Here is a 14,703-nt window from a genome sequence, read left to right as displayed (position 1 = left end):
TTTATAAAATGTATTGTACCCGAAACATGTCGTGTTTTGCCACTACTCTGAATAAAAATTTGTTTGCAGTAATCCCTGCTGGAATTCCTTTTCCTTTATCTATATTTGGACCATATGTAGCAGTTGCAGCACAAAGCAACCTTTAAAGGAACAGTTCAGTGTGAAAATAAAAACTGTGTAGATAGATAGGCTTTGCAAAATAAAACATGTTTCTAATATAGTTAGTTAGCCAAAAATGTAATGTATAAAAGCTGGAGTGAATGGATGTGTAACATAATAGCCAGAACACTACTTCTTGATTTTCAGCTCTATAACTCTGAGCTAGTCAGCGACTTAAAGGGGGGGCCACATGGGACATATCTGTTCAGTGAGTTTGCAACTGATCCTCAGCATTCAGCTCAGATTCAAAAGCAACAGATATGAACCATTAGGCCCCTTCAAGTCTCTGATTGGTTATTGTCTGGCAACCAGTCAGTGTAAACCAAGAGAGCTGAAAAGCAGGAAGTAGTGTTCTGACTGATTTGTTAGACATTCTCTCCAGCCTTTATACATTTTTGCCCAACTAACTATATTAGAAACATTTTTTATTTTGCACAGCCTATCCATTTATCCAGTTTTTATTTTTACACGAAAAATTCCTTTAAGGAATCGGAGACAAGTTGTTTGAAAATTTGTACTGACCACCATTCCCCTTTTCTACTTAAACAGGACTTTATAGAGATGTTTGCAGCCAGCCTGGAATGCATGGAGAGCTTATGCAAACCTAAAACTCACCGAATCCACTATTTTGGATTCAGCCGAAGTTCGGAATCCTTTTGCGAAAGATTCGGCGAATAGAGAAGCAAATCCTAATTTGCATATGCAAATAAGGGGCTGGAAGGGGAAAATATTGAAGTCCTTGTTTTGTACCAGTCACGCTATTTCCCTCCCAGACCCTAATCTGCATATTCAAATTAGGATATGATTCAGCCTGGCAGAAGGAGTCTGCCGAATCCTGCTGAAAAAGGCAGAATCCTGGCCAAATCTCGAAACAAATCTTGGATTCGGTGCATCCCTAGTTATACGGAGTAAAAATGTGCAGAAATAACAAACCTTGGAAATAAGATCTAAAAGATGAATGGGGCCTTACATATATGTATAGTTTGATACACACAGCTTTTCCTTTAACCATGACTAAGAACAATTTGATCATGTGGGGGCAAAAAGAAAGGGCTTGGGTTGCTATGGCAGAGATGGTGGCAATTATGATCACTTCCTGTGGAAGTATCCTAGAAAAAAAGCATCTCTCTGCAGCTTATAAATTGTAAACCTTTTTTTTTATCTAGGTGATGAGGCTTACAGGATGTACTGTTTAAACTAACTGTACGAATATATTTGGGATCTCTGGTAAAATGTTATATTACTATGCCCAAAATGTCTTGTTAAATAGAGAAATCTTTCTATAAGCCGAATACCTTCGATGTGCCTCCTAACAGTCCATACAGCATTGGGATTACCAGGCAGCTCAGAGACAGCCATTTCAGACACCTAGTACAGGAAAAAAAGAGTGGTAGTTAATTTTAAAGTCATGTTTTATAAAATATTCTTATTCCACTGAATACATGTAGGTTAAATCAGGCACCTCAAGTCCATGCCTCAGGACCCGGAGAGATGATCGTGGCCCTCGACCGCAAGCAACATATAGCTGGGGCGTGTCTTCATTGGCCAAGTCAGCAATCTAGAAGAAAAACCATCACATAAAACAGGGTCATCACTCTGAATAAACAGAGGGCAGGTTACGCAGCATTCTACAGAGTGTAGTACCAGTATTGGTACTGGTCTAGTCACAAACCAGCAATATACACTCATAATTTGGAAACCAAAACTTGGAATGTGCAGCGAACAGGGTGATCCCAACTTTATTGAATGGTGCTCATGACACTATACACAAGATCATTTGTTATCTTGTGTATAGTGTCACGAGCACCATGCAATAAATTTGGGATTACCCCATCCACTGCACATTTCCAGGTATAGGTTTCCAAATTTTTTTTATGAGTCAGCTTCATCTGGAGCCAATTATACTTCTAGACCATGCTAGAACTAGGATTCAGCCTTTTTCTAATCTTTCTGCCCGTCCAAACCTAATCAGAATTTACATATGCAAATTAGAGACGGGGAGGAAAATCACATGAATTTTTGTCACAAAACAAGGAATTTAAAAAAAAGTTTCCCCCTTCCCACCCCTAATTCGCATATGCAAATTAGGATTCGGATTCTGTTCGGTATTCGCCGAATTTTTTGCGAAGGATTCTGCCGAATCCAAAATAGTGGATTCGGTGCATCCCTAGCTAGGACATATAAACTCCTTGCAGGTGCCTTGGTTAGAATCAAATTCAGAATCTACAGCAATGCCAGGCAGCGGTGCTAACTACTGAGACTAGCCTAGCAACAAAGCAATAGTTTTACAGAGACTGGAAAATGAATAGGAGAGGCCCTGAATAGAAAGTATATAAAAAAAAAAGGAGTAACCGCGATAAATTTCAGCTTGACAAAGCAAAAAAAAAAAAAAAACTCAAATGACCCCATTTGAATAATAAAAAGGACACAAAGCTAGGGAAATATATATACTATTCCTCAACCACTAACAAACAGTAAGCATTACAGAGCATGTGTATTATTATTCCTGCTGTTTTTCAGTTGCTTGATTAAACTACCTGGCAGGACATAATAGGGGAGAGGCTGTCCTGTTCATCAACAAGCACAAGGTTCTTCAAAGGGCGTGGCTGAAAGAAAAAAGTATCTCCTTCCTCAAGGGGCATAGCAGAGGAGAACTCTGGCTCATCATCATCATCACCCAAGTGAGCAATTTGGTAGAGGTAACTGCAAAAAATAAAAATAAATTAGATGTCAATAAATAAGGCATTTCTCTGAAGCAAAATCTAAAGCTGGCCTTAGGCTTGATCAAAAGCCTCTGGTATGTTTTACATTAAAGAGAACACAAAGCTGGGATTGTTCTTTCATATTAAATCGGAGTGTGTTTTGAAAAAGCCAGTAGCATTATAATGAACGTTGGATAATTATCTCCACCACTGCCAGATTTTGCGATTAAATGGGTTGTTCACCTTCCAAACACTTTTTTCAGTTCAGTTGTTTTTAGATTGTTCCCCAGAAATAAAGACTTTTTGCAGTTACTTTCAATTATTTATTTGTTACTGTTTTTCCAAAATCTAATGATTCGTGTCTCTGGTGTTTGAGTCTGGCAGCTCATTAATTCAGGTGCAGACGGGTCTGAACCGTTACAATTTTGCAACATTAAGTTGATAAATTTCTCGGCAGCATTTCTGGAGTATTTAGCAACTATTGTATCAATTCTAACAGCTGCCGGTAATGAAACCCAGAGATTCTGCTCAGCAATATAAAAAAAAAAAACTGTGACACAGAAAATAGAAAGTCATTGGAAAAAAAGTCATTATTTCTGATCTATCTGAAAACAACTAGTTGTTTGAAGGTGAACAACCCCTTAAAGGACTGAAGCAACTCTAGCAATAGAGAAGCACATAAGGGAAGGGTGACCCTTTTTATGTTTATAACCTATTAAAAATGAATGGTTTTAAATTTGAAATGTATAATTTTTTTTGAATCAAGATTTTTACAGCAACCCCCCCCCCCAAAAAGGAATTTCAAATCCAAGCAGTTCATCAGATGTTTTATCCTCTCCATATTTTACATCAGAGAAGAGACATGAAAACTCATCATTCTGGGTTGCAAGGATATGAAAATATTTTACCCCTAGATTATAAGTGAATCATTTAATAATGGTTTACAGTACAACCAAGTTTGGCTACTTATTCCAGTAAGAAAATAATATACAGACAGGATTAGCTTATTATATATATTAAAATTCCCTTTTCTTAAGGGCTAAAAAAACTGATCAATGTAGCATGTTACTTAATTGGAGACATATAAAGCATGACCAAAACCTCAGCTTTAACTTTAATTAATCTGTCACCCTCACAGTCAGTTGCAATTAAGACACACAGGGCACTTACTGGTTTCCGAACTCCGAAGCCACAAAGAGAAAGCCAGTTTTAAGCACACACATAGCTGTTGCAACTGGAACGGTGTCAAAATATTTCAGGCGGATTTCTGTTACCTAAGTGCACATACAGAATTTAAGTTTAATACTAGCTGTAAGCTATGGTGAGAAAAAGCAAGCCAAGCAAAGCAAAAGTCAACATCCTTATACCACAGGTATGGAACCCGTTATCCAGAAAGCTTGGGACCTGGGGCTTTCCAGATTACTGATCTTTCCGTAAGTCTACAAGAGAATCATTTAAACATTAAACTTTAATAGGCTGATTTTGCTTGAAATAAGGATTCATTATATCTTAGTTGGGATTTATTACAGAGAAAAAGGAAATAATTTATAAAAAAAATAGGATTATTTGGATAAAATGGAGTCTATGGGAGATGGCCATTCTGTAATTCAGCGCTTTCTGGATAATGGGTTTCCGGATAATGGATCCCATACCTGTATTTAAACCGATAGACATTTAGATATTCTGTCCAACCCTATACTTTACAAATATTACTTTTTTTTTTATAGATAATGCTTTATGGTTTTAACAGAACATACAGTAAGAAACAAAAACAATACAATGCTTTTATAATGCTGTTGGTATATTTTTAATAGATTGTGATGTTACTAGGTAGGAAATGCAGGCAAACCTAATAGCAAAGAAACCTCACAGAATGGCAGTGCTGCAAATGCTTGAGTACACCAACCAGCCTCAGTTATCCTCACTCCCTTTTAAACTACAAGGAGTAAGGGTGATTGTACTATTTTACAATGCTCTCGGCAGAGTTAGGAGGTTTATCAACAGCAAAGTTGGATCTTAAAGGAACAGTAACATCAAAAATGAGTTTTAAAAGTAAAAATATAATGTAGCTTTGCCCTGCACTGGTAAAACTGCTGTGTTTGCTTTAGAAACACTACTATTGTTTATATAAATAAGTTGCTGTGTAGCAATGGGGGCAGCCATTCAAATGAGAAAAGTCTCAGGTTACACAGCAGATAGGCTCTGTAGAACATAATGGTGTTGTCCACTATTTAACCTGTGCCATATAAAGTAGCCTTTTTTCAATTTCCACCATTGCTAAACAACAGCTTGTTTATATGAACTATAGTAGTATTTCTGGTGTAACGGTTCCTTTAAGATTGACAGCAACTAGCCGACAACTATATAAGAAAGCATATTCCAACACTGTAAAGCGTTTTAAGAGCTGTAGTTAACAGCAACTGGAAACCTTTCAGATGTCATATGTTGTACAATATGTAGCAGTTTTACTCCAATTAACTTCTTTAGATTTCAGAATCTAAACTGATGGAACATATGGCTGATAAGAGAAGCTAAGTTGCCAACTCACTGAATAGCACATGGGATGCAATATGTACAGCATAGAACAACACATAGCACAGTTGTAATAAATCAAAAGGTAAATAAGCCCCATACTGTAAAGATCAGAAACACTACATTTCAAATTAGCATTGGTTAACTCCATGCCTTTGTCTCAGTAATGTCAATTTTACCAAGGAAACAAGACCTTTTTAGACATTGGTTTAATATAAAAAAAACCACTCAGGGAAGTTTAAAATTTGACTAATCAATTTATTCTCCCTCCATTATGGGACACATAGCTATATAAATAACAGGTCAATAAACACAGCAAGCAAAATGTCTCTACCCATCAGCTTTCCCGTGGTAATCTACAGCTAGACAACTGGTATTCAAAAGTTATCATTTACCTGCTATCATACTACAGGCATGGTATCTGTTATCTGGAATTCACCATTCCTTAAGGCTACTAAAAGATTTAAACATTACAAAAAAATCAGAATGACCAACAAACATTTATGCTAGCTTTGCTTCTGTCAAGTAAAAGTTATGTTTTTATTATTACAGTGAAAAAAGGGAAATCAGGCACGAATACAATTAGAGCTTTCTGGATAATAGATCCCATACCTGTATACCTAAGGCAATTAATCAAGTGAATTTTAAAAGCAGCTTACCATGTCCTCATCAGTTTCTAATGTAATCTTGAAGATATCTCCTTGCTCAGTTTGAGCCAAGAAAAAAAACATGGATTTGGTTTTGTGTGTGGCGGAGCAGACAAATATCATGCCACGTTCCGGATCATCCAGGTCATTCTATTCAGTGAAGGAAAGAACAATAAAATATTGTGCTTTTTAAAGACAATATTCCAAAAAAAATTCCAAAAAAATTCTCAAAACAGAGCTAAATAAGCAATAGTTATTAATTAGCAGCATTTAACAAAAGACCAACAATTTTCATGAAAATGTGCAGATTACTTGTAGGCACCATTGCTCATAATTTGAGTAAATAATAACCTAATAAGTAAAATAACCCTTTATGTTAGGCAAAGCACTCTCCTGAAAAGTATCTGGGGTCGGTACATTTCCCAGCAAATAGAAAACTGCCCCAAGGTCTGAGTTAGGCAATTATAAATCCCTGGGGGAAGGTGTGGAGTAGTCAAAGCCAACACACTGGCATATCCAGTTATCCAGACTCTGTCCTTTAATGAGCTAGTGTAGATTATACACAAGTACAATTTAAGTGAAAATGACAAAATATAAATTCTCCATTTAATACACAGTTAGTTAATACACAACTATTGCCAGTATCTGTACTGGCTCAGTTTAAGAGCCAGTGCCACATGGGGCCATTATGGTTGCTGAAACCACCTGTATGATCGGTACATAAGAATCATGCAACAATAGTTTTTTTTTGTTTTTTTTAATGAAAAAGAAAAAACGTCAGAATGCGAATTGTGGGTGCTGAAAAGAAAGGATCAAACTCACCCGTCTCCTAGGAATAGGACAGCGAATATCTGGCTGATCTCCAAAATTTTTATATGTGATGTAGTTTTCTGAACAAATGAGCACTCCACTGGGCCCGTCTGATCCTCCAGGAACTAGTTACGGAAGAGAAGTTATATTTACTTTAAAGGGGTTGTTCACCTTCCAAACACTTTTTTCAATTCAGTTGTTTTTAGGTTGTTCCCCAGAAATAAAGACTTATTTCAATTACTTTCCATTATTTATTTTTTACTGTTTTTCCAAAATCCAAGTGTAAAGTTGAATGTTCCTTTCTCTGGTGTTTGAGTCTGGAGGCTCAGTAATTCAGGTGCAGACTCTAAACTGTTACAATTTTGCAACATTTAGTGGATACATTTCTCAGCAGCATGTCTGGAATATTAGCAACTAATGTATCAATACTAACAGCTGCCTGCAATGAAACCCAGAGATTCTGCTCAGCAGGGACAAAGATAAGAAATGTATCAACTAACTGTATCCACTTAGAACAGTTTACATGGTCTGCGACCACCCCCTCCCAGAGCTGCTTCAGAAGGTTAAGAGAGACTTTTACACTTTAATATTAGAAAAACGGTCAAAATAAAATGTAAAGTCATTGAAAAAAAGTCATTATTTTTGGTGATCTATCTGAAAACAACTAGTTGTTTGAAGGTGAACCACCCTTTTAATCAGTGGTTATCAAGTCCCAGCAACTTATCAGCAGTATTTTATTCTCTCCATGATTTTCTCAGAGAAGAGACATGAAAACTCATCACTTTGTTGCAAGGATAGACAACACTATACATAAAAAACACAAAAATCCTGTATGTTTCAAATCCTGTGGAACTATATATGTGATTTTAAAACTTTAAAGGTTGTTCCTGTACACACTTTCCACTTCAACAGTGTTAACGAAAGCATAAACATGGTGTCAACGTATATACATGTGTGTAAAATTTTAAGAGGATGTTTTTTTTTCCACATTGCCACACATGGCCACAAATAATGTATGGCATTAAATTACATTTGCAGCAAGACTTCTGAAAACTTGTTTTAAAGTTTAAAAAGTGCAGTATTGCTGATAAACACTTTTCACAAAATAAAACAATGGGAAGAGAATTGGGAAGGCCCCTAAAATATACAAAATACAATGACATCAGTTTAGGTTACAGAGACCACCTGATTTTTTGATACATGGGGGTCAATGTAAACTAAATCTGCCTTCCAGTCACTGTTTTGGTGCCTGTTCATTGCATCCGCAGACTAATTTTGTATGATTGTGGACTGGGATATAAGTAAATTATTGCCCAAGAATTTTACACAGTTTACACTGGTATCTAGTCGTTTAACGATTTCTGTACCATAACCACTGTGTTGCCCATCCATGGATATGTAAACTTAAGTTGCTCACATAAAACAGAGCAGAGGACACTACTGAGCATGATCTTTCTGGGGTAATTTAGCGGACATTGATCTGACTTGACCACCAGGAAGAGCTAACTGCAGAGGCATAGCTATTGTAAAATGTTCATTTTATTTAACTGAAGCTTTTTCAAAGTGAATTCAATTCCATAACATGTTCATGTCTGCCACTGGGGGGTAAAAGTGGACAGCCCCCTTTAAACTTAATCTCTAGAAATCCAATGACACATTTCCCACATTTAATCCCCCATTTTAACCTGTAATTAAGAAGTTTCCATGCTCTTCCAAGGGCTCACTGTACTTCCGCACAACATGGTTCAGTCCCAGGTCCAACTCATAAAATGTCAGTGTCTGCTGTGTGTTGGCTGCTGCTTCTCCAGTTGGATCATTATCAGCTTCCTAAGCACAACATTTCCAAACCAAAAAAAATTAGTAATCTTCAAAGATATTTTAATAGCAATTTACAGAAAGGAAAACAATGCTCCGTACAGCCAAATGTCAGAGTTATTCATATTCTCCACGGTCTCTGTCAGAGAAGAGACATGAAAGCTCATCATTGTGTGCTGCTTAAACGAACTATCATTTGAGTTCAGCAACGCTAAGTATCTCACAAGCTACGAATTGTGGGAGACAAAGTTAGTGAGTTCAGCCAAATTAGCTTTGATGGAGATAATATGGGTATAGGAATGTCATCCAGGAAAGCATGGAGAACAAAGAAATCAGATTCTCAAAGAATCTGGAAAATGTGGAAATAAACACTGCTTAATAGACATGCACATCAACATTTACTTTCAGCTGTTAAAAAGAACATGACTTCATATGCTCAGGGTACTATATGAAGTTGTATTTGCATGTGTGTATAAAGCAGTGTTTAGATTCTGCCCTCAGCTACAGGTCAACAAAGAAGCGTTGGAAGTAACCTATGAGCAGCATTCATTGAAACATGCAAATTGTATGAGTGAAGCAACCCACCACATACTAAATAAAAGCAAATAGAGAGGCTAGGGTCTGATCACTAGCCATCTTGTTTTTCATCAGTTATTATTAAGTAGATGACATCCATCTTCTATACAGGATCCACTGTGCAAATTCAAAAGTTGCTTATTGAGTGTTGGATGTTAAAACCTGTTTCTAGCAACCATTATTTGCCCTCCAGATTTTGTAACGGGGATTTTCTTTGCAAGAATTAGTGCCATTATCATTATGAATAATAAAGTATCCATTACAAAGATATGTCTGTATTTATAACAATACATTTTAACAGTTTACTCAATATAAAGAACATCAAGCACCAATGAAAGTTAAAGCCTTACCTCATAATCCATCTCCAGGCAGGCAAACATAGGGTTTTCAAAACCAACATCAACTCCTACAACATGGTACACTAGAGTGTTAGCCTTATGTGCCTCCAGTGGTGAAGAGATTGTGAGTCGAGCTGCCGCATCTCTGTTTAGAATATATACTAATTTCTGTTTCTCAATTGCACCTGTGAAAAGTTTAAAAAGAAAAAAATAAGCTTTAAACATGTTACAGATAATGAACACATGGACATAAGTATCAGTATAGTACATGGCGTAGGCCAGGGAAGCACAAATCCTAGGCGGCACTGTGTAAAAGCAGCACTGGGGTAAAGCAGAGAGACTATGTATGTGGTTTCTATACACAGACACAAAAAAAAAAAAACCACACACACAAACTATGTTAATGTTAACTTCTGTCTTGAACTCTCTAAATTATTCTGTAGAGCGTAAGATACGGCATGTCATTGTCGGTGTAAATCAGAAATAACCAAAGAGGGAATTATACAGGAATGGCATTAGAAGAAGCAGACAGCACAAAAATATGCAGCAATATTCAAAACACACAATTAAAAATACAGCCAAATGTCAGAGTTATTCATTTTCTCCACTACTTGTCAGAGAAGAGACATGAAAGCTCATCATTCTGCGCTGCATATACAGCAGAAATATTATTATTATATGAATTAAAGACACATAGTTAAAAGCACAATTAAACGTACTTATCATTACAGCTCTGCCTTTGGGATCCACTGCAATGAACTGGCCAGGTACAATCCTCCGACAGCCACTCTTTCCAAAGGTTTCCTGGTGGATCTTTTCGAACATGTTCTTAGAAGGATGGTACTCCAGGATGATAATGCGCCCTGAGTCACTGCCTACTACAATATAATCCTTTGTGCCACCAGTCAAGCGGAAAGCCATAAGAGAGCGTATAATACCAAACACCTCCACAGTCAGAAGTGTATGCACTTTACCAGTGTTGGCATCAGGTCGAAGCAACTCCAAAATTTTCCCACGTGAAACTACAATTTCCTGCAATTTAGTTCCTGTTTGTAAATAAGAAAATATATAGGTTAATGTCTAATCAACAGCACAACTTCACTTTATGTATTGATTTTTTAAAGGAAAAGACATCCCTCATTTTTACATAAGATCATTCAGTTGGGCTTATGTAAAAAGGTGCATAATCACTATCTGAACTGCCAAAAATAAATGTTAATATATTACTTCTTAAATTGAAAGACAACCATGATACAAATATTTATACATATATCTCATCAAAAATGAATGACACATTTTATGACCAGTATAGAACATGATAATCATGATCATTCCCAGCAAACATAGGAGAATTTAAGCATCAATCAGCAGCTCCTTCAGTTCAGTTAAACGAAAACCATATCTCCGGAATGAATATACTGCTTATATCATGTTAAGTGGCCTAAATAGAGAACTTAAATTAAGTGGCTTTTGTAACCTAAAATGTAGTTAACCCTTGGTTTGTTAATGTGCACAGTGAATACTATGGTGCCACGGCCCTTAGAACCTACTTTAAATTTTCTATTAAAGGGGTTGCTCACCTTCCAACATTATTTCAGTTTAGTTGGTTTCAGATAGTTCACCAGAATTAAAGACTTTTCCAATTACTTTCTATTTTCTATGTGTGATGTGTGCCAATTTTTCTAATAAAGTGTAAAGTGTCATTTTTTTCACCTTCTAAAGCAGCTCTGGGAGGGGGGAGGGGTTCGCCAACCCTGTAAACTGTTCTAAATGGATACATTTCTTATCTTTTGCCCTGCTAAGCAGAATCCCCCAAATCTCATTAAAGACAGCTGTTAGAATTGAAACAATAGTTGCTAATACTCCCAAGATGCTGCTGAGAAATGTATCAACTAAATGTTGCAAAACTAATAGTTCAGTCTGCACCTGAATTACTGAGCTGCCAGACTCAAACACCAGAGACAAATTTTAGAAAAATAGGAAAAAAATAATAAGTAATTGGAAAAAGTATATTTCTGCTGAACAATCTAAAAACAATTGACCTGGAAAAAAAGTGTTGGAAGGTGAACGACCCCTTTAAGGATTACCCAATGGCACATACTACTTAAAAAACAAAAAAAAAAAAGTATATTTTTTACATAGGAGCTGTTTTATGCAATATATTTTGAGAGAGGCCTACATGGTTTAGGGGCAGTTTTCCTTGCTCTAACCCCAAACACTCAACTAATAGGCCACAAATGTTTCCAGAACAGGAGAACTTTTTAATACGAGTTTATGTGAAACAATGAATAGATGACTCAAGTTCACTTACCTGAAAAGTTGCCATAAATGGCAAAGCTTATGCCTGTGGCCCTCTGTAGGGTAATATTGTAAAGAAACATGATGAAAGAAGTCGGTGAGATCCACAAAGAATATCAAACACAACTGTAAGGAAAAAATGAAAATAACTTATGGCAGACATCTAAAAAATAAAAAAACTCATGTTTCCAATTTGTTTTAAAACTTTGTGTTGTCAATCCGTACTCTTACTATTGCAAATTCAGTTATTTAGAGCAGGTTCTGTTCACATATTAAACTCTCTGAAGTTCTAAATGCTTGTTTTTCAAATATTTGCTTCTCAAATATACCTTTTGTTCTTATCTTAGCTCTGATGAAACAGGATATTCTGTGCAAAAGCATCCTGGATGGCTACTAGCCATCTGAAGAACTATTGCTATTGATGAAATTTGAAGTTCTCTATCTTTCCCTCAAAGTAAACATATTGGAGCACCATTATATTACAGCACAGCGATGCTCAGACATTAGCAATGTGGGATTGGTAACTTCAGGCTCTTACACTTGAAATTTTACAGTGAAATGGAAAATGTAACTTCACTGCACTAAATGCAGACACATTTTGCATTTAAATGAATACCAAACTTCCCAGACCATTTTATGTTAAACTGGATTAGTGGGACCTACACAGGGCTGATTTAACGACACTGCCTTCTGCTTCTATACAGCTTTCAAACGGGGTCACTGACCCATCAGCCAAAAAGAAAAAAAAAACAATTGCTCTGAGAGGCAACAATTATTGTTAATTTTTTATTACTACTTATCTTTCTATTCAGGCCCTCGCCTATTAATTTCCTATTTAAGCCAATGCCTGGTTGCTAGAGTAAATTGGAATTGAGCAGGAACAGGAGAGCTGTTGAACAAATGAAAATAATTCAAAAACTACAAAAATGTAGACCAACTGAAAATTGTCTAAGAACTCAGTTGCATCATTTCAGCAGTTGATTTAAAAGTGAACTACCCAAAATCTACTTTAACAAATCCTAAAGTTGGACGTTCATAGTATCTAAGACAGCAAACAGACATTCCCAAAAAACTCAGTACAAAAGCTTAAGCTAGAGGCCCCCTTTCAAATTAGAATACCTTTCACTATGGCCTTTTCACCTTGTACACATGCATGTGCTTTACACTTATTTTAAAGAGCCAACATATGCATTAGCTTTCATGTATTCTACTCCAAACCTAGCCAAACCTTTCAGTATTCTTATTTTCCCCTTTTTTCTTGGTTTCTCCTTTAACCCCCAACTTGTCATTGCCTCTCTCTCTTCCTCGACAGAGTCTTTCAATCCTTTCCTTGAACCCCTCTCCTTCCACTCTCACTTCAATTGCCAGGCTCTTTCATTTACTCCTTGTTGTCTTCTTCACCCCATGTACAATTCTTTCCTCCAATTCCCATGCATCTTTATTCTCAATGTATCCCATATACCATTCTTTTATTACACATTTGCCACTCAATTTTTACCCCCCCCCCATACCACTGTTCCAGGGTTGCCAACTGGCCGGTGTTTTACTGGCCTGGCTGGTAAAATTGATGGTTGATCCCAATGTTATTAAAGGTGAATGAAAAAAACCCTAATTTTATAGGCAATTATAAGAAATAACATGGTGCTAAAAAATAATATCTTTAAAAATGGTTGGCATATCCTAATGGTCCCATCCCTGCCAGAAGCACAGTAGGAGGGGACAGCCAATCACAGCCCTGCAGTCACACAAGCACAGACAGGCTTCAGTTTCCTATCAGGTCCTGCTAGCTGCTTATTGGTTCCCGTCCTACAGTGCAGTGAGCAGAGAGTCACCAGCTCCCCTGCACAGCCTGGGAATTCAGGGAGCAGGAAGTGGAAGAGAATGGAGGGCTTTTCAGGGTTTTTGCAGAAATAATCAATAAATCAGCCTGAAACACTACTTTTTTTAACCACAATTCTTCTATAGCTAAATGAGTATAACCCACTGGTACATTCTTGTTTTTTGTTACACAAAATGTCTCCTTTAATAGGGAAAAAAGATAAATAATTAGGAAGGCCAGTATTTTTTTTCCAGAAAAAGGTGATTGTAGCCAATACTAGGTCCTTTATCCAACAGTGGTGGTGCATGTAGTCTTATTTGAAATTGGGCAGATTGTAACAAGCTCCCACTTCAGATGCTGGATACCCAGATGCCTAATAAATAATGTAAGGCTGTACAGTGTTGTGGAGGTTTAGTATTCATTAGCTTCACATTCAATGGAAACGTAACATACACTGCCAACAAACCAACCCGGCAGGAGACAGGGAACCGCACACAATGTACCAGTCGCATACACGGCGCTGTATTGATCCGCCAGCTGCAATGGTTGGAAGCATTATACAGGCCTAGCCACTTACCTCTCCGTCGGGGACCGCTTTCCCGGAAATAAAACGATACAGGCTCTTGCGTGTGATCCGCGCGGTGACCGTGGATTTTACAGATCTCACAACACAAGGATGGTAGCAGAATTAGCCGGATGGTAGGCGCCAATCATTCGACCGCCATTTCGCGCCGTCCTACCACAAATCGAGCGCTGCACGGGGCCCTGTGAAAGGCTCACAAAGTGCTGTCCAGAGGATTGCCTACACTGCTAACCATTCACGCAAAATGTACAGCGTGAAATAAAGCTATTCGTTTTGGCTCGCGTATATGTATATCTAGCGCAAATCACACTTCACAGATGAAGAACGTTTTTACCCCCGTGAACCAATAACTCGCAGGCAATAAAGAGGACAGCTAACGACGTCTTTTGGAAGCCGCGTTTAGGGCGGGCGGAAGTGCTAGTTA

The 14,703-nt window shown here is 37.3% G+C and overlaps 1 protein-coding gene across 1 annotated transcript in view; it reads right to left on the bottom strand.

Moving 5' to 3' along the window:
* The window catches only part of sf3b3.L (splicing factor 3b subunit 3 L homeolog), a 33,443-nt gene extending 19,028 nt beyond the window's left edge, over positions 1 to 14,415 (bottom strand). Inside the window, exons 1-11 of the mRNA XM_018258075.2 lie at positions 14,274 to 14,415; positions 11,891 to 12,003; positions 10,299 to 10,625; positions 9,592 to 9,764; positions 8,536 to 8,677; positions 6,863 to 6,975; positions 6,053 to 6,190; positions 4,032 to 4,135; positions 2,697 to 2,862; positions 1,622 to 1,717; positions 1,455 to 1,527 (exon numbers count right to left, since the gene is read on the bottom strand). Coding sequence (XP_018113564.1) covers positions 1,455 to 1,527; positions 1,622 to 1,717; positions 2,697 to 2,862; positions 4,032 to 4,135; positions 6,053 to 6,190; positions 6,863 to 6,975; positions 8,536 to 8,677; positions 9,592 to 9,764; positions 10,299 to 10,625; positions 11,891 to 11,960 — 1,402 coding nt within the window. The 5' untranslated portion in view covers positions 11,961 to 12,003; positions 14,274 to 14,415. The remainder of the gene's footprint in view (positions 1 to 1,454; positions 1,528 to 1,621; positions 1,718 to 2,696; positions 2,863 to 4,031; positions 4,136 to 6,052; positions 6,191 to 6,862; positions 6,976 to 8,535; positions 8,678 to 9,591; positions 9,765 to 10,298; positions 10,626 to 11,890; positions 12,004 to 14,273) is intronic.
* Positions 14,416 to 14,703: the final 288 nt, after the last annotated feature.

The sequence above is a fragment of the Xenopus laevis genome, chromosome 4L (assembly GCF_017654675.1).
Source record: "Xenopus laevis strain J_2021 chromosome 4L, Xenopus_laevis_v10.1, whole genome shotgun sequence".
In the NCBI taxonomy this organism is placed as follows: domain Eukaryota; kingdom Metazoa; phylum Chordata; class Amphibia; order Anura; family Pipidae; genus Xenopus; species Xenopus laevis.
Note: the sequence above shows the minus strand (reverse complement) of the source record. Positions and strands in the feature narration are given on the sequence as shown.